The sequence below is a fragment of the Erythrolamprus reginae genome, chromosome 1 (genome assembly GCF_031021105.1).
Source record: "Erythrolamprus reginae isolate rEryReg1 chromosome 1, rEryReg1.hap1, whole genome shotgun sequence".
NCBI lineage: Eukaryota > Metazoa > Chordata > Lepidosauria > Squamata > Dipsadidae > Erythrolamprus > Erythrolamprus reginae.
In genome coordinates this window covers 190,175,781-190,196,447 of record NC_091950.1, presented here as the reverse complement: position 1 = coordinate 190,196,447, position 20,667 = coordinate 190,175,781, and the positions used below count along the sequence as shown (strand labels likewise).

Genomic DNA, 20,667 nt, shown 5'->3' with positions numbered 1-20,667 from the left:
ATTGTTAAGAAACATTTCAGCCAAAGAGCCACTGCCAGAAATCAATGCTGATCTAGATAAGTTTAATTGTGGATAAGCCTCATGGATTGGCACCAAGTTATTTATAAGACTGTCTCTCCCTAGTGGTATCCATCCATCCTGTCAGATCCAGTAGCACAGGTATGATCTTCTCCCATCCATGAGAATGCTATCTGGAGGACCAAAAAAAGAGTCTTTCTTGCCAAGGCTCATTTTCTCTGCAACATTTGTATTTGTATTTATTAGATTGGTATGCCGCCCCTCTCCGAAGACTCGGGGTGGCTAACAACAATAAAAAAGACAATGTGAACAAATCTAATATTAAAAATAATCTAAAAAACCCCAATTTAAAGAACCAATCATACCTAAAAGCATACCATGTATAAATTTTATAAGCCTAGAGGGAAGGGAAAATTTCAATTACCCCATGCCTGACGACAGAGGTAGGTTTTAAGGAGCTGGCGAAAGGCAAGGAGGGTGGGGGCAACTCTGATATCTGGGGGGAGCTGGTTCCAGAGGGCCGGGGCCACCACAGAAAAGGCTCTTCTCCTGGGTCCCGCTAAACAACATTGTTTAATTGACGGGACCCAGAGAAGGCCCACTCTGTGGGACCTAACCGGTCGCTGGGATTCATGCGGCAGAAGGCGGTCCCGGAGATATTCTGGTCCGATGCCATGAAGGGCTTTATAGGTCATAACCAACACTTTGAATTGTGATTGGAAATTGATCGGCAACCAATGCAGACTGCGGAGTGTTGGTGTAACAGGGGCATACCTAGGGAAGCCCATGATTGCTCTCGCAGCTGCATTCTGCACGATCTGAAGTTTCCGAACACTTTTCAAAGGTAGCCCCATGTAGAGAGCATTACAGTAGTCGAACCTCGAGGTGATGAGGGCATGAGTGACTGTGAGCAGTAAGTCCCGGTCCAGATAGGGCCACAACTGGTGCACCAGGCGAACCTGAGCAAACGCCCCCCTCGCCACAGCTGAAAGATGGTTCTCTAATGTGAGCTGTGGATCGAGGAGGACGCCCAAGTTGCGGATCTTCTCTGAGGGGGTCAATAATTTCCCCCCCAGGGTTATGGACGGACAGATGGAATTGTCCTTGGGAGGCAGAACCCACAGCCACTTCGTCTTATCCGGGTTGAGTTTGAGTCTGTTGACACCCATCCAGGCCCCAACAGCCGCCAGACACCAGCACATCACTTCCACTGCTTCATAGCCCACAGACTTACCTTCACCCTACTGGTCTTAAAAGACTTGGATTTGTCATCTCAACTATCACGTAAACCCTGAGTAAGTTTGCCCATTTCCTATTACCTGTGGCTCTCATTCATCTGTTCCCACCCCAATCAGATATTCAATCTGAACAGCCAATTCCACACAGAACTAGCAAAGTACTATCATCCTGATGCAAAGTAGTTTTCGGCAATCACTTACTTAACTAAATTTGGACCCACGTGTAGTATCCTTCCTGAACAGTCAGGGTGGAAAGAGATCCTGTCAGGTTCCAGCGAACAACATTTCATATCCTGTATGCCATTCTTTGCCTAAATCAATAGAATTTAGATTTAAATTTAAATCTAAACTAACGTTTAAATATTAAATATTAAGCATTTAAATCTAAACTAGCAGAGCAAAGCTGAGAAAAGAGCAAAAGCTGAGAAAATCTATCATCTGCCCATCCCAATATTCTTAAGTGTGGGAAATTATGCATAAAGATATCGCATTTTAGGAATTGTGACGCTTTTTTTCCAGGCCTAAATCCACAATTTCACCTATTTGTCATCAGTTCTTATTTAGATTTCTTTGGTTTTCCACTATGTTTAAAAAAATCTTTAGAATGCTTTATTGGCTCTGCTTCTGGAACTGTTGCTCTCACTTGGTCCTGCCCCAAATTCACTAAGCTTTAAATTCCGTATTGGTTAGAATTAAGTATGGTGGATGTTTTTGCCATGGGCAGGGAGAGTCCTGCAAAGATCTGAAGAACTAAAATTGAAAGTTAATGGAAAGCAATATTTCTATATGATTTATCTAAGGAGAGGGTAGAGACATCTGAAAATGCAATTCTGAATTGGAATGAGATCAACTGACATTTAAATTCCCTCTTTAACATTAACATTCTACTCACGCTTTTCCAGGAACGCGCTCAACTAAATTCAGTGCGACCTATTTCTGACTACATATGAATAAGTAAATAGATTCCAGATGGGGAGCGGAAATGAAGATCAAGATCATAATTGTTGGCCTTGTTCGCTATGCTTTTGGATATACCTCTCAGCAAGATGCGGCCTTCCAGAATCTTAGAAACATAGAAACATAGAAGACTGACGGCAGAAAAAGACCTCATGGTCCATCAAGTCTGCCCTTATACTATTTCCTGTGTTTTATCTTAGGGTGGATATATGTTTATCCCAGGCATGTTTAAATTCAGTTACTGTGGATTTATCTACCACGTCTGCTGGAAGTTTGTTCCAAGGATCTACTACTCTTTCAGTAAAATAATATTTCCTCACGTTGCTTTTGATCTTTCCCCCAACTAAATTCAGATTGTGTCCCCTTGTTCTTGTGTTCACTTTCCTATTAAAAACACTTCCCTCCTGAACCTTATTTAACCCTTTAACATATTTAAATGTTTCGATCATGTCCCCCCTTTTCCTTCTGTCCTCCAGACTATACAGATTGAGTTCATTAAGTCTTTCCTGATACGTTTTATCCTTCCTTCCACCATTCTTGTAGCCCGTCTTTGGACCCGTTCAATTTTGTCAATATCTTTTTGTAGGTGAGGTCTCCAGAACTGAATACAGTATTCCAAATGTGGTCTCACCAGCGCTCTATATAAGGGGATCACAATCTTTTTCAGAATGAAAGTCAAAAAATCCTCAACTCAATCATGTATTATTTTGTACATGCCCAATACTTCAATATTATGATGGTCATTAACTTTCAATATTATGTTGCCACCTAAATAAAAACTGTTTGATGAAAGGCAATATCTAAGAAAAATCAATAGTATTTTGATTCTGTTATCATTCCTGAGGGAACCGCATAATTCACAACATTAAAATGTTACCAAAGTGTGGTCCTTTAAAGAACAGATATGGAAGATTCCTTCTTGACTTTTCTTGTTAGGTGTAATGATATAATGCCAAGGATATCCTCCAATCTGAAATGCACTCTCTAGGGATGAGACTTCGAAAAGAAGATCTGGAGTATCTGTGAAAATAATTGAATATTAATAAATATATTCATATGAACAGCTCTATCATTTCACTTGTTCTTTTGCTTGTCTTTCGCAAGCTACTCAAGACCCACCTATATCGCCAAGCATGGGGGAATTAAGACATCTCCCCCAGGCTTTCTTATATTTTATGTTTGGTATGTATGTGCTGCATGGTTTTTAAATTGTTGGGTTTTTTTATATAATTTTATTATTAGATTTGTTCCATTGTTATACTGTTTTTATTACTGTTGTGAGCCGCCCCGAGTCTTCGGAGAGGGGCGGCATACAAATCTAATAAATTGAATTGAATTGAATTGTCAATCAAAATAAAACCTTTCTCTGAATTTGCACTAAATGTAAAAAAATGTAGTTCTTTAGTTTATAATGCAGTGATGATTACAAACATGCTACTTTGCATTCAACTAGAAGAACTTCAAATGGTCTGAATAAGTTAAGGAACAGCTCAAGGAATCAATTTCCTGTAAGTATTATAAAGAAATATTAAAAATTACACAGTAATAGAAACTTTAAAGGTAAAGGTTCCCCTCGCACATATATGCTAGTCGTTCCTGACTCTAGGGGGCAGTACTCATCTCAGTTTCAAAGCCAAAGAGCCAGTGGTGTCCAAAGACATCTCCATGGTCATGTAGTCAGCATGACTAAACACTAAAGGTGTACGGAAAGATGTTACCTTCCCACCAAGGGTAGTCTCTATTTTTCTATTTTTACATGCTTTTGAACTGCTAGGTTGGCAGAAGCTGGAACAAGCAACGGGAGCTCAACCCGTTACATGGCACTAGGGATTCGAACTCCTGAACTGTTGACCTTTAGATCAACAAGCTCAGTGTCTTAGCCATTGAGCCACTGCATCCCCTTAATAGAAACTTTAGCATTATTGAAAAAGCAATTATGCTATGTGGACATATGTGCACTATAGCCGCCAACTACCATAAATTAATTATTAATTAATTATATATAAAACATTTTCAGCACATCATTCTACTTCTTCTTCATTTTGGGGGAGAATCATGACAGCTAAACCAATATAAAATGGCTCAATATTCATACGAAGTGTTTTTTCATTTCATTTTCATAATTATAAAATTATATAATTTTATAATTTTATATCTAAATATAAAAAATATATAATTTTATATCTAAATATAAAAAATTTAGATAACCTAGGGTCTGTGATCAAAAACATTAAAAATGTTTGGTCAAGCACAGAGCAAATATTTCCGTTAATAATAAAAGTTTATATTGGAATGCAAAAATAATTCAGGCTAATAAAAATATAAAATTAAGTAAAAACTTGATATGTTTCCTAATTTTACTGAAAACCCAACATCTTCGAGAAGTCTTGAAGTCCAAAAATAAAAAAAATATATTGCTGTATGCCCTCCTGTCATCCTGATATTCTTGCAGCACAATTACTCCAGAGAAATGAAAGTAGAGGTTGATTTATCATATTTTTGGGTGCGTAAGATGCACCCCCCCCAAAAGAGGCTGAAAATTTGGGTGCATCTTATACTCCGAATGTAGGGGGGTTTGAAGCTTTTTTTCCCAAGCTCTAATGAGGTGCTAATGATCTTTCCCACTCTTAGACTTATTTTCATTGCTACTCCCTCTGAAGAAGGTTTTTTTCCAGCCATAAGTCTTTGCAGGCTTATTTTCATTGCTATTCCCTCAGAAGATGATTTTTTTCAGTCCTAACCAGGGGATACAATGATGTGCTTAAGCTGACTAGACTAAAGACGCTAGCCAGATGAATACTCGGTAGGTAGATTTTTTCCCCTTCTTTCCTCCCCCCAAACTAAGTTGTGTCTTTTAATCCGGTGTATCTTGTATGCTGAAAAATACGCTAAATTCCAAATAGTGTATTTTTCGCTCCATAAAATGCTTCTGACCATAAGACACACTTAGGTTTAGAGAAGGAAAACAAGAAAAAAAAATCCGCCTTTGCCTCCCAGTGTCCATCCGGTATTAATCTGGCTAGGGTCCTTGTAGCAAACAGACTGCCTCCTCTGTGTCCACTGCCACTGCTGGGGATACTGGAGCCTTTGCTGCCAAGCAGCTGATTGGTGGTCGGATCAGGCTGCCAGAATTCCACCAATCAGCTATTCCAGGCAGCAGGGATCACTGCCATTTGCCACTGCTGCCAGTTGTCCATATTTGCTCCGTAAGTCGCACAGACGTTTCCAACCACTTTTGGGAGGAAAACAAGTACCGTATTTTTCGCTCTATAAGACGCACCTGCTGATAAGACGCACCTAGATTTTAGAGGAGGAAAATAGAAAAAAAAAATATTTTGAGCCAAAAAGGGGAGAGGAAGAGAGGAAGGAGTGAAAGAAGGGAGTGAGGAAAAGGAAAGCAAGAAATGGAGGGAGGAAAGGAAGGAAGGAAAGAAAGAAAGAAAGGGGGAAGGGACAGGAACAGAGGAAGGAAGCAAGGAAACTTATGAAAGGGGAGAGTAAGAGAGGAAGGACTGAAGGGAGGGAAGAAGGTAGGAAGGAGAAAGAAAAGAAGAAATAGAGGAAGGGAAGGTAAAAGAGAGAAAGAAAAAGAGCAAGAAAGAAAGAAAGAAAGAGAGAAAGAAAGAAAGAAAATGAAAGAGAAATAAAAATAGAGAGGGGGAATGAAAGAAATGGAAGGAGGGAAGGAAGGAGAGAAAGCAAGAGAAAGAAAGAAAGCAAGAGAAAGAAAAAAGAATGAAAGAGCAAGAGAGCAAGAGAGAAAAAGAAAGAGAGAAAGAAAGAAAGAAAGAAAGAAAGAAAGAAAGAAAGGCAACTTCAAAGAAAGGCTCACTGAGCATCTCTCACTCTCTCTCTCTTTCTATCCCTCTTTCTTTCTCTTCCTTTCTCTCTCTCCTCTTCCTTTATCTCCTCTCTCTCCCTCCCTCTCTCTTTCTCTCCCCCCTCTCCCCCTTTCGCTCTCTCTTTTTCTCTCTCCCTCTCTTGCTATCTCTCCCCCCTCTTCCTCTCTCTTTCTCTCCCCCCTCTCCCTCTCTCTTTCTCCCTCTCCCTCTTTCTCTCTCTCCCCCTCTCTCTTTCTCTCTCTCCCCCCTCTCTCTTTCTCTCTCTCTCCCCCTCTTTCTCTCTCTTGTTTTCTTTCTGTCTCTTTTGCTTTCTCTCTCTCTCTCTCTCTCACTCTTTCTCTCTTTTTTTCTTTCTCACGCTCATTCTTTCACTTGTTCTCTCTCTCTTGCTATCTCTTTCTCCCCCCCCTTTCTCTCACTCTCTCCTTCTCACTTTCTCTCTATCTTGCTGTCTGTTGCTCTCACTCACTCTCGTTCTCTCTCCGTTCTTCTCAGCGGTGACACGCGCACGCCCTGCCCGCCTCACCTTTGCCGAGAGCCCTTTCGTCCCGGGCTCCCAGCAAGGGGGTTGCAGGAGAGGCGGGGCCGGCGAAGATGATATTCAATGTCGGGGGCGCTCGGGCGGTTGCGCGCGCTCCCTATCTCCCTGCTAGCCCACTCGGAAATAAGAAAAGCCGGCAAAGGCTTTTCTTATTTTGAATATTCCAAGTGGGCTAGCAGGGAGATAGGGAGTGCGCGCAACCGCCCGTGCGCCCCCGACATTGAAGACCTCCGCTGAGAAAAACCTTTGCCGGCATTTCCTCTCGGCGTCAAGGAGGCGCAGCGGCGGGTGGAGAGAGGGAAGGGGGGGCAGCGGCATCCCTCCTGGCCTTGGCGGGCCGCCCAACCGTTCCCACCTCCTGCAAATGCGGCGGGCGGCGGGGGGAGAGTGAGGAGCCGGTTCTGGCGGGCGCGGGGCTTGGCTGGCTGGCTGGCGGGGGGAGCGCCGCTGGTGGTGCGGAGGGAGACCCTCCTCCGGGAGGGAGGGGGCCAGGCAGCAGCTAGCCAGCCGGCGGGATGGCGCTTCCGAGTTCGCAGCCTCCCCCCCCCTCCCTGCCTGCATCTTCGCTCCATAAGACGGGGCTGATTTTTCTTCCTACTTTAGGAGGAAAAAAACTGTGTCTTATGGAGCGAAAAATACGGTATGTCTTGTGGAGCGAAAAATATGATTACTATTATTAATTTATTATTATTTATTGGATTTGTATGCTGCCCCTCTCCGCAGACTCGGGGCGGCTAACAACAATGATAAAAAACAATCCAATTTAATAAAACAACTAAAAACCCTTATTATAAAAACCAAACATACACACAAACATATCATACATAACTTGTAATGGCCTAGGGGAAGGAATATCCTAACTCCCCCATGCCTGGCGACAAAGGTGGGTCTTGAGTAATTTGCGAAAGACAAGGAGGGTGGGGCCATTCTAAACTCTGGGGGGAGTTGGTTCCAGAGATTGATCCCAGAGATGATATATTTGTAAGTGGGATTTCATGATTTGCTGTGCTTAAGTTTAAATAATTTTTTTCTGAAGAAGGCACAATGGCCTGTGTCATGCAATCTGGTAAGCTATAAGCCAGTGATGGTGAACCTGTGGCATGTGTGCCACAGGTGGCACACGAAGCCATTTCTGCTGGCACGCAATCCGGTGCCCTAGCTCAGCTCCAACATGCATGTGTGCGCCAGCCAGCTGATTTTTGGCTCACACAGAGGCTCGGGGGGGGGGCGTTTTTGGCTTCCAGAGAGCCTTGGGGGAGCTTGGAGAGGTTGTTTTTACTGTCCCCCAGCTCCAGGGAAGCCTGGGGAGAGTGAAACACAAACCTACTGGGTCCAACAAAAGCTGGGAAACAGGCCATTTTCGGCCTCCGAAGGACCTCCAGGAGGTGGGGGAAGGTGTTTTCGCCCTCCCCAGGCACTGAATTATCGGTGTGGGATTTGTACATAGATGATAGCGCACGCTCATGCTCTTTCGGCACCCAAGGGAAAAAAGGTTCACTATCACTGCTATAAACCATACCTTTAAAAATACATTGTTGAGCGTGTATATCATATTAAGCCAAACTCAAACCATATTATGGCTTAGAATACGTAAAATCCAGGAACTGGAAATAGAATGGAAGTAGAGACATAGTTCTGCGTTATTCAATGTATCCTTTTCAAGTAACTAACTAATGCTGCTGAAACTTTTAACAATGGAATTGTCCTGAAAGTCAGAATAGTTATTATTGTACTTGATATGTAAACTCGTTAAAGACATATAAAGTATAATTTATTTATTTTTACAAATTGAATTTACACACAGAGCCACGTAAGAACAATTTATTTTAATAGGTACCCATGTGCATATATACATACATTCGCTACATATGGAAACACACATGCTAAGCTAAATTGTTTTTTAACTGCCCTACTAAAAACATAATAGCTTATAGGGAACATTACTGCATAATAGAAATTAACTCTGATCCTTCAGATACTGTTGAGATCCTTTATACTTTGTTAAGCTAGTTACCACTGACAGGAATTGGGTTTAATATCATTTAGCAAGCTACATATGGCTTCTATCTCCATATGGCACTCTCAACACAAAAGCTGCAAAAAAAAATTATCTTCAAGAGATGGATACATACTGATGGATTCTAGAAAACAGTATTTTTCAAAACCATCTATATAGGCAGCTTGGGTTATTGCCATGCATTGGAGATGAGCTTCCCACTGACAACAGTTCATAACAGAGACTGCTGACTTAATTTGGCTCATGTATATGCCAGGACTTTGCCATCTTTACCGGCTGCCACTAAATTTCTGAAACCACTTCAAAGTGTAGAATGAATTTACAAAGTTTACAACCTCTCTTGCTGTGTCCTACCCACCCAAGAACAGATGGATACAAAGAGGGGCTGTGATGACCTAGGCCCTGGCATGAAGGCAACACAGCCAGATAAATGCTAGGAGTCCCTTTATTGGCATAAACTTTGCTCCCAACGTCCCATTTACTCTCCATCCAGGAGAAAAGCTCTCACACAAATCTGCAGCAACATAATTCAAAGTCAGGAGGAATGCCAGGAATGCAACTCTGAACACTAGATGAATTTCAGCGTTTGTTCCTAACAAATGCCTCCCCCAACTGCCTCGCCTTTAAACTCCATCCCCAGGTGTGCCTTTTTGAAGGGAATCAGAGCCCTTCCTTATAAGCCATGCGATCCACATTGCTCTTTTCTGCATTCTTCCCTGCGTGCCTTAGGATGAGGAGCGGGTGGGCCTTGGTCTTCATCTGAACCCCCCCTCCCTGTTCTACCGATCCTCTGCTCTGCCCAGCCTGACTTTGTCCTTCCCCAGTTTCCTCCACAGCCAATGGAGCCACTCTCCCGCTCTCTGTCAACTGTTTGTCTTCTGTCTCAAATTCAGACACCAGCAAAGGGGGAGTCGGAGAGGGCATGACAGGGGCATTTTTCAGATTGGTGTCCTATTTTCAGAACATTTTCCCAAAAGAAATTAATTTGGTGCCTCTGTTAAGTTCCTTTCAATCATAATCCTGGTGGTTACATGTGTGAATAAGAATCCAGAGAGGCTACAGAAGGAGGGTGTTTTGTGAGTGTGTGAGCAAACAGGGAAGAAGAGCTTTGTGCGTATGAGGAAAGAAAAAGCAAGGAGAGAAACTTACCAAAACAACTTAGGACCTTGCCTGGCTTGCCCATAGACTCTGCTTGTGGGAAACTGGCAGAATACTGTATCACCTTAATATTTTAGCCAGCGTAACTTTTAAACAATTCTATCACTGCAGTGTTATTGTATTCACCTGCTTAGAGGTTATTGTCACTGAATTCAAAGAGCTAACTTGTGTACAGTGGTCCCTCGATTTTCGCGGGTTCGAACTTCGTGAAACGGCTATACCACGGTTTTTCAAAAATATTAATTAAAAAATACTTCGCGGGTTTTTCCTCTATACCACAGTTTTTCCCGCCTGATGACGTCATACGTCATTGCCAAACTTTTGTCTACCTTTAATAAATATTTTTTTAAATAAACTTTAATAAATAAACAGGGTGAGTAATAATCTAAATGGTTGCTAAGGGAATGGGAAATTGCAGTTTAGGGGTTTAAAGTGTTAAGGGAAGGCTTGTGATACTGTTCATAGCCAAAAATAGTGTATTTACTTCCGCATCTCTACTTCGCGGAAATTCGACTTTCGCGGGTGGTCTCGGAACGCATCCCCCGCGAAAATTGAGGGAACACTGTATAGGATTACACTGGGAAGGTCTCACATGAATAACATAACAGGATATAAAAATACCACCAGATTATAAAGCCAATTGGGACTGCTAGCATTTTTAAACAAAATCTAAAGCTAACCAGTTATGTTGATGAACAATAAGACTTTGTAAATACCTGTTATTTTGATGTTACACGGAATGCCAAAAGGATATTTCCCCACAATCCCAACTTTGCCATTCCATCTGTATTCCTGTCCCAAATCCACCGGGTGTTCCATGAACTAAAAATAATATTACAACTGATTAAATTTATTGCACACACAGTATATAATGTGCTTGCATACACATACAAGAGAATTATCCGTTGATTGGTATCTTCTTTTTGTGGAGTTTACCTACGGTATATTTATTCCTGAATAACTGTGTGCATGAGATTGCAACCTCAAATTGTATTTTCAAATTATAGCCTTGTTTCTTAATTAAAATGGACAAATGATCTTCAACAGTACTCTGCTGATTAAATTAAATGTATGTCCTCTACACTGCATTGGCTTGGAGCCAAAGCATTTTATTGTTAAAAATGCCAAATGTTAACAAAACATCTAAACACACTAAAAGAAACCCAATTAAACGAAGCAATCTTTAAATGTAATAAAATAGAATAATAGAAACAAAAAAAAGGGAAAAGGATTAAAAAAATAAGAGGGTTTTAAAATCATCTTTCCCCACCTTCAATGTGGATCCAAACAGGCTTTTTTGGTTAGTGCCTGGGTGGATAGCAAATTGCCTCTCCATGTCCTCATTGGCAAAAGTTAAAATTCACTTAAAAACCTCATATAAGTTCATAGTGATACTAAAAAAAAAGAAAAGAAAGAAAGAATAAAGTATTGTAATTGTATGCTATTACCCGTTCAGTGATTGCCTGGAAGTTGTACAATCTGACATGACCTGTGCTGTGTGTTACAATCAGCATTTCATGAGATACTGAAACATCTGCCATGCTATTTCCAAAGATCTGGTTTGAGGGCGGAGAAAATCACATTAGTCAAAGGATCACTGGAAGATTCTAGCATCTGATCAACTGATAACACAATATGACCTAAAGAGTTGTCCATATGAGGATGTCAGTGGCTATTTTCTACCAAAGCAGACTATTTTTCACAATCCTAGGAGCCTTTTCAGGAACCTGGGGTTTTCAACATGGAGAGTATGTAAACCGCCACTATTCTATAGTCCCTCTCTCCTGGAAGCAAAATAATGATGGTACATTAATATTAAATTTAAATAAGCTATGGTTAATTGATTCAGGACAGTAGGAGGCTTGTTGAAGACAATAGAAGATTTGGAATACTGATCCACCTTCAGGTATTACTGGAGTAGGAGAGCATTGCTAAAATAATAAAATTACCTTTTTGTCAAGTTCCAGCATGCCCACAAATGAAAGTGGCCAAACTTTGAATATAGCAAGAAAGTACAGTACAGACTGCTGGATGCCTGTCTAAGAAAACAGATGCAAGATATAGTGTAAAACTGACATTCATATATGTACATAAGAGCAGAGGCGGCACAGTGGTTTGAATGTGGTACTGCAGGCTACTTCTGCTGAAAGCCGGCTGACTGCAATTTGGCAGTTCAAATCTCACCACAGGCTCAAGGTTGACTCAGCCCTTCCATAGAAATATAGAAGACTACGGCAGAAAAAGACCTCATGATCCATCTAGTCTGCCCTTGTACTATTTTCTGTATTTTATCTTAGGATGTATATATGTTTATCCCAGGCATGTTTAAATTCAGTTACTGGATTTACCACCCACCGTCTGCTGGAAGTTTGTTCCAAGGATCTACTACTCTTTCAGTAAAATAATATTTTCTCATGTTGCTTTTGATCTTCCCCCCAACTAACTTCAGATTGTGTCCCCTTGTTCTTTTGTTCACTTTCCTATTAAAAACCCTTGCTTAACCCTTTAACATATTTAAACGTTTTGATCATGTCCCCACTTTTCCTTCTGTCCTCCAGACTATACAGATTGAGTTCATTAATTCTTTCCTGATAAGTTTTATGCTTAAGACCTTCCACCATTTTTGTATCCCGTCTTTGGACCCGTTCGATTTTGTCAATATCTTTTTGTAGGTGAGGTCTCCAGAACTGAACACAGTTTTCCAAATGTGGTCTCACCAGCACTCTATATAGCAGGATCATAATCTCCCTCTTCCTGCTTGTTATACCTCTAGCTATGCAGCCAAGCATCCTACTTGCTTTCCCTACTGCCTGACTGCACTGTTCACCCATTTTGAGACTGTCAGAAATCACTAACCCTAAATCCTTTTCTTCTGAAGTTTTTGCTAACACAGAACTGCCAATACAATACTCAGATTGAAGATTCCTTTTCCCCAAGTGCGTTATTTTATATTTGGAAACATTAAACTGCAGTTTCCATTGCTTTGACCATTTATCTAGTAAAGCTAAATCATTTACCATATTACAGATGCCTCCAGGAATATCAACCCTATTGCATCCTTCGAAAGTGGGTAAAATGAAGATCCAGATTGTTGGGGGGAAATAGGCTGACTCTGTAAACTGCTTACAGAGGGCCGTAAAGCACTGTGAAGCAGTATATACTGTAAGTCTAAATGCTATTGTCACTGTTACATTTCCTATTATTCTAGAATACTTATAAAACATATGCACTCATCTGTTTTCCATCTTTCAAAATGACAAATAACCTTCCCAATAAGTATCCACTTATGGTTTCCATAAAAAGTCCAGGTATTAAAATTGGGGAAGGCTAGATTAAAGTGTGGCTCATGTTTGCAAGGTCTCAACTGCATTGTTAGTAACCTGCAACACAATGGAGTAGTAACTTGTATGCTAACCTCAAAAGAGATTCATAAGGGGTCTTTGTACTTTAAAGGTTTATTTATGTATTTATTTGATTTCTATGCCGCCCTTCTCCTGAGACTCAGGGTGGCTTACAGCAAAAATTAATGCAAACATGTTAGAAATCTACGTTAAAATGCAATTTTAAAACCCCAATACTTAAAATTAATCACATCCATCCCATCATGCACCAAACACTCAGTCCTTGGCCGGGCTAGATATTAGAAACTCGGTGGCCACAGGCCTGTCGGCAGAGGTGGGTTTTTAATGCCTTACAGAAGGCGGGAAGATTGGGGACAGTGCGTATTTCTGGAGGGAGTTCGTTCCATAGGGCTGGGGCCGCCACAGAGAAGGCTCTTCCCCTAAGCCCTGCCAGATGACATTGTCTGGCTGATGGCATCTGGAGAAGGCCCACTCTGTGGGACCTGACCGGTTGTTGGGATACATGAGGCAAAATAATAATAATAATAATAATAATAATAATAATAATAATAATTGTTATTATTATTTAGATTTGTATGCCACCCCTCTCCGAAGACTCGGGGCGGTCCTGTAAGTAATCTGGTCTGGTGACAAGTATGGCTTTATAACCAATGCTTTGAATTGTGTTCGGCGACTAATCAGCAGCCAGTACAGCTCATAGAGTGCTGTAGAAATGTAGGCATATCTGGGAAGACCCATGACTTTTGCGCGGCTGCGTTCTGCACTACCTTCAGTCTCCGAACACTCTTCAAGGGTAGCCCCATTAAGAGAGCATTGCAGTAATCGATGCATTTACCAGGAAAGTATGAAGATTCTATTCTGTTGTCTAATAATAATGGCTTTGGCAAAAGAAAGCAAAGCATCTATTTCTCTAAAATGCAATGGCACGTCTTTTTAGAGAGCAGTCATAAGCACTTCCATGTGAACATACCTGTCGTGCAGCTGCTGGGAGTTTTAGCTGAGTTGACTTTATTGCCATCACCTCTTGAGGCATGTCCCAACTTAAGTACCTATAAGAAATAAAGAGGAAATTCATAAAAAATAAAATTACAGTGTATTTTTAAAAAGCCAACTGGGAATAAAGCCTTTTGTTTAACTAAGAAACAACACAGCTTGATTTAACCAAGAGAATTTTCTGCCCAAGAAAAGACACACGTGGAAATGTATCTTTCTTTGATTCAAAGCAGCTATTTCCTCCTGTAGTTTCAACTCTGCTATCAAATAAAGACAGTTACACTGTGTTAAAAGTTTACACCTTAGTCCTGAGTGCAAAACCTGTCATTATGGCCCTTTGATTTCAGTGAAAGGGACTCGCAAATCCGTGTGGGTCGAAGTGCAGGCACACAAACTACCATAATAATAATAATTATCCATGTACTGAGTCCTTACCAAGAACTGGGGTGGACAAATGCTGTTGTTTGACAGTGTTAAAGGTACTGAAGGACATCAGCTGTTCTGAGCAAGGTTGCTTTTGCAATTGTTTGATGGTGATTTTTGTCAGTGCTGACGGTGTTCAAGTGATGCGCCATATGTTTTAAGATTGCACCCAAGGAGCCTACAATGGGTTGCATTGATACATTCTTTGCTTACTTTTGCCACAGTCCTTCTGCTATTACTTTCTATTCTGTTGTCCAATAATAATAATGACTGTGGCAAAAGAAAACATAGATAGAATCAATAACTGGAGTCAGCAGAAGAGAAGAGAAAGAACTGGAGAATATGTTGCAATCCACCCTGAGTTTTCGGAGAAATCGAAATAATAAATAAATAATAAATAATAAAATCACAACATACAAAGACCCACAGACAGAAGTAGGACAAAATCATCCCCCCTCCCCAGTCAATTGCAAGAGGCAGCTTTACTTGGCACAGATTACATCCTGAGACAGATGTATTTATTTATTTGATTTTTTTAATGCCGCCCTTCTCCTTAGACTCACGGCGGCTTAGCAATAGCACTTTTTAACAGAGCCAGCCTATTGCTCCTACAATCTGGGTCCTCATTTTACCCACCTCGGAAGGAGGGAAGGCTGAGTCAACCTTGAGCCGGTGACGAGATTTGAACCGCTGACCTGCAGATCTAGAAGCCAGCTTTAGTGGCCTGCAATACTGCACTCTACCCACTGCGCCACCTTGGCTCTATACTTTTATACTTTTAACATGAACAGGCAACAGCATCATCCTTTTCCAGGTCCTTGGGATAGATAGACAAAAAACCAAGATCCAATCTAAACATCCGGATGGCTGTGCAACCAACCATAGTAAAAAAATAGAATAGAATAGAATAGAATTTTTTTATTGGCCAAGTGTGATTGGACATACAAGGAATTTGTCTTGGTGCATATGCTCTCAGCGTACATAAAATAAAATATATATTTGTCAAGAATCATGTGGTACAACACTTAATGACTGTCATAGGGGCCAAATAAACAATGAAGAAGCAATATTAATAAAAATCTTAGGATATAAGCAACAAGTTACAGTCATACAGTCAACATGGGAAGAAATGGGTGATAGGAATGATGAGAAAAACTAATAGAAGTGCAGATTTAGTAGAAAGTCTGACAATGTATTTGTACAGTGCCCCACGTGACTTTAAATAGTTTGCAATACAATAAATAACATAACAAATAAAGTACATGGCACTTAGGTTTTATTCAGTCAATTATTCACATAGCAGGAGATGGACTCTATCATACGTTCGGGGTCCCAGGCTCAGTCACAAAACTAAATTTTCCCAGACAATGTGGCCCTCCTGGGCCACTAAGCCGACAGCCCCCAAAGAACGTCACTTCTGCCAGATCGAATAAGCCAGGTTGAGACAATTGGGAAGAGGTATGCTTTTAACTAACTTGAAGATGTGTGTTAGGAATAGAGTGGTCCTTCTCCGGGTCCCATCAACTAAACAATGTTGTTTGGTGGGGCCCAGGGGAAGAGCTGGCCCTCTGTGGTTTTCTCTGTGGTGGCCCAGGCCCTCTGGAACCAACTCCCCCCAGAGATCAGAATTGCCCCCACGCTCCTCGCCTTTCGTAAGCTCCTTAAAACCCACCTCTGTCGTCAGGCATGGGGGAATTGAGATATACCTTCCCCCTAGGCCTATACAATTTATGCATGGTGTGTTTGTGTGTATGTTTGGTTTTTAATAAGGGTTTTTAGTTATTTTAAGTATTACATTTGTTATATGCTGTTTTTATTATTGTTGTTAGCCCCCCCGAGTCTACGGAGTGGCGCGGCAATAAGTAAGTAAGTAAGTAAGTAAGTCAGTCAGTCAGTCAGTCAGTCTAATGCAAGGGTCTCCAATCTTGGCAACTTGAAGCCTGGAGGACTTCAACTCCCAGAATTCCCCAGCCAGCAATATCTGGCTGGGGAATTCTGGGAGTTGAAGTCCTCCAGGCTTCAAGTTGCCAAGATTGGAGACCCTGGTCCAATGAGTACAATGGGTTGCACTTTTTAGGATTACATTTCAAAGCGCTGAAACTAGACTGGGTTGCTTTCCAGAAACGTGAAGAGTTCCAATCCTTTTAACACACCAATACCGCATTATATCAAGCATACCTTGATTACCTGAATTTGCAGTGGGAGGCAAGGTAGACCTTTTCAAGTATCTCTCCTGAATTTGCAGACAGACGGAAAAGCCAGTTGTGAGCGGTCACAGCTGCCCAAGAAGGCTTGTAGTCTGAAGGCTTGGGCAATACTTCCCCCTGCATTTAAAAGGATTTTACCTCAGAAAAAGGTTGCATGCCATGCTACGCCACAGTTCTCTAAGCTACGACTTACTGAATAAATTACAATTGTGGCTGCATTAGTGTACAGAAATTCCTTGACTTGTGACCACAAATGGGGTCAGAATTTCCATTGTTAAGTAAGACAATGTTAAGACATTGTTAAGCATATAACAAATCCTTAAGGGACACCTTAAGAGACACCGTGGAAAAATATTTAACAGGGATGAAAAGAAAGGAGGAGAGAGACGGAGATAATGTGACAAACATAAGCCTAGAAAAGTTGGGCCCATTTTTTTGGGTCACAATTGTTAAGCGAATCATTGCTGTTGTAAGGTAAAACATGCAATTGTTAATTGAATCTGGCTTCTCCCATTGATTTTTACTTGTCGGAAAGATGGGTTGTGTTCTGCCCCCAGTTACGAAGGTATCAAAACACACCGTTTGAACGAACTAAATTTGATCAACGAACCACTGCTAATAACTGGCTTAGCAATGGAGACGCATACACAAATCAAAAAGCAAAGCTTTCTTGCAAAAAGTCAGCTTCTAATCAATCTTCATTAGCAGCTGGAGTTAAGTTCAGCAAAGTCTTAACTCAAAGCAATGCAATTAGTTCCTTGTTATCTCACATATTATCCAAAGGCTCGGCAAAATGCCCAGAAGTCTTCCTTGATAAGCAATCCAAGATAGAAATACAGAGTAGAGGTTTTCACCAGACAATCACAATAGATACAGGAGTCCAAACTGTTGTTTCCTGCAGCCTTTCAGCTGCCTCTACTATTCTTAAGTAGACTAGGGGAGTGGCTAACTAGCCTCCAGTCTTACTCCCGAGGAGACCTCCTCTGGAGTAAACATTCCTATCTCTTGGCAGTTCTTTAGGCTCTTGCGTCAAGAAGAGGAGAAGCTTTTCTACCTCATCACTCCTATGAGGTGCTGGAGGTTCCGAAGGACCTGGCTGAATCTCTGCTCTGGCACCGAATCCTCGCCATCCTCCCCGCTGTCCGACTTTGGTGCCAGCTGCACAGGCCGCTGCTGTCGAATGCTTCAGCTAGCTAGCACAAGCAATAGCAAGTGAGTTATATTTCAAAATATCCTGAAGGGCTAATTCCTTAATGAAACTTGCCCCCCCCTCCAATGATCTCAACAACTGGGTCTATCCTTTATTATATGTATAAAATATTTATTATATATATAGTATATTACTACCTCAAACACTATGAAACCATACTTCATATAATAATCAGATTCCAAACGTGGAGCATCTAAGGTTGTTTGAATTCACAAAAGATTTTGGATTTTACTTTGCCAAATGTATTGCCACCTCCTTGTATTTTATATACACTGCTCAAACAAATAAAGGGAACCCTTAAAAAGACAGAACATAACTTCAAGTAAATCAAACTTCTGTGAAATCAAACAGTCCACTTAGGAAGCAACACTGATTGACAGTTAATTTCACATGCTGTTGTGCAAATGGAATAGTTATGCAAATGAAATATTCAATGTGTTATTTGAGTGTTCCCTTTATTTTTTTGACCAGCATATATTCCAACAGCAAAACAGAATATTATGAAAGTAGCCAAATACTGTAGCTTCTTCTAAACTTTTGAGTTATGTAAATTACCTACCTACCTACCTACCTATCATCTATTTAATCTATCATCTATCTATCCATTCTATCCATTCTATCCATTCTATCCATTCTATCCATCTATCCATCTATCCATCTATCCATCTATCCATCTATCCATCTATCCATCTATCCATCTATCCATCTATCCATCTATCCATCTATCCATCTATCCATCTATCCATCTATCCATCTATCTATCTATCTATCTATCTATCTATCTATCTATCTATCTCCTATCTATCTCCTATCTATCTATCTATCTATCTATCTATCTATCTATCTATCTATCTATCTATCTATCTATCCATCCATCCATCCATCCATCCATCCATCCATCCATCCATCCATCAGCTTTCAGCTTTTACAAATCTCATATTTGACTCCAACAGAAGGTACATGTAAATATGTAACAGGGAGAACCCAAACTTGGTATTAAAATGCTGCTTTCATTCCTCAAAATGATGCTTCTTAGAAGTCACTGAATTTGTTGTGCTTGTTACTAAGAGAAAAAGAAAGGAGCATATTTTGGATATGACACAAGGCTATCCACTACCTATCATACTCAGCAGAGCTATTTTTTTAAAAAAAAATCTTACCACCGGGCATTCCAAAAATAAAGCATCTTCTATTTTTTCTGAGGTAGGCCATCCTGGCATTTGATAAATCGTTCTTGGTATAATGCTGACAGAGACAAAAGAAAGAGGAAATTAAAATATGCCCATATTATTCAAACAGTCCTGCTTATGTACTAAGAACATAAGCACACTTTTAGAACAGGCAACAGTCCTGACTTGGCTAACATGCTGTATCACATAAGGTTATACGGGCATAACAACATTCTAAATCAAACTAAATAAGTCCCATTGTGAAGTAGAAAAATGTGAGAAGAAGCCATGATGCCCAAGCAGATTCATCCAGAAAATTCACAGCCTGCAAATGAGCATTTAATCTCTCATTTTAGCATCACAGCAACTGGTACTTGGGAATTCTGAAACAAGGATATAGCCTGATACCCCTTTCCCAAATATGTCTTAGCTGCCCTTTAAAGCCATCTACATTGGAAGCTACCATGATATCTAATGGAGATGAGTTTCGTGATTGAACTATTTATTCTAAATTGATACCAAATCTTTGTTAACAAACAGCATTCCTGATCTTTCACCTGCCACTCTGTGGTACTAATCTTCAGCTTAATTAGAAGATTGCAATTATTTCAGTTCTCCTTTCTCATGTCTCTATTACTTCTCACGGCCACTTTGGACAAAATGTCCCTGGTCATGTTCTATCTGATTTGGCATTACCAGAGACAAATACCAAGATATTAATTTGTTACTTTTTATTTAATGTAATGTGCCACCAGCTATTAGAAACATAGAAATATAGAAACATAGAAGATTGATGGCAGAAAAAGACCTCATGGTCCATCTAGTCTGCCCTTATACTATTTCCTGTATTTTATCTTACAATGGATATATGTTTATCCCAGGCATGTTTAAATTCAGTTACTGTGGATTTACCAACCACGTCTGCTGGAGCTATTGAGGTCTTTTGGCAATTTATAATAAAACATAATGCCCAAGTTAAAACTAAAAAAGTTAAAAACAATTAAAAACAAAGATATGTAACTCCAGACATGAGTCACATCAAATAAAGAGAACCTTTCTAAGTAGGTAAGTCAGCTCTATATAGAATTGTCAGCTCAACCAATTTTTACCCCAAACACCTCTGTGCTCTATGCTTCTAAGAATATCTAGGTATTATTATTGTACTGTTTAAATTTTATCATTTAAAATTAATAAAATTACTCAGAAAATGATAAACATCTCTTTGTAACATTTTCTAAAAGAAAACGGAGAAGGTTTTTAAAGATAATAATTACCAGCTCACACAATGCCGGTAATTGTCAAGATAAATTTTTCCACTGTGGTAAGAAATTGGAGATAAAGAATGTATAGTCCAAACATTCTTGAATGTTGTTGTCTCCTGAAATAAAATGATAATGAGTTACAAAAAGATTGGGCTTAAAATACTTATTTCAACTATTCATGACTGTTACCTTTATAGTAACTTGCTGAAAAAGGAAATCATTTCTAGTACTAGTGTCATAAATGTAATAAGTGTTTACTTGACACAATAG

At 40.3% G+C, this 20,667-nt stretch overlaps 1 protein-coding gene across 8 annotated transcripts in view; it reads right to left on the bottom strand.

Annotated features, from left to right (window-relative positions):
* The window catches only part of DCAF17 (DDB1 and CUL4 associated factor 17), a 35,797-nt gene that overhangs the window by 7,737 nt on the left and 7,393 nt on the right, over window positions 1-20,667 (bottom strand). For 4 of the 8 annotated variants that reach the window (XM_070731739.1, XM_070731738.1, XM_070731737.1 and 1 more), the window contains 10 exons: window positions 20,410-20,513; window positions 19,127-19,211; window positions 17,811-17,945; window positions 16,737-16,873; window positions 14,104-14,182; window positions 11,721-11,810; window positions 11,220-11,327; window positions 10,488-10,593; window positions 3,091-3,233; window positions 1,458-1,567 (listed from right to left, as the gene is read on the bottom strand). In XM_070731739.1, the coding sequence (XP_070587840.1) occupies window positions 1,458-1,567; window positions 3,091-3,233; window positions 10,488-10,593; window positions 11,220-11,327; window positions 11,721-11,810; window positions 14,104-14,182; window positions 16,737-16,873; window positions 17,811-17,945; window positions 19,127-19,211; window positions 20,410-20,513 (1,097 nt within the window). The remainder of the gene's footprint in view (window positions 1-1,457; window positions 1,568-3,090; window positions 3,234-10,487; window positions 10,594-11,219; window positions 11,328-11,720; window positions 11,811-14,103; window positions 14,183-16,736; window positions 16,874-17,810; window positions 17,946-19,126; window positions 19,212-20,409; window positions 20,514-20,667) is intronic. The other 4 variants (XM_070731743.1, XM_070731741.1, XM_070731742.1 and 1 more) reach the window with 1 other exon arrangement.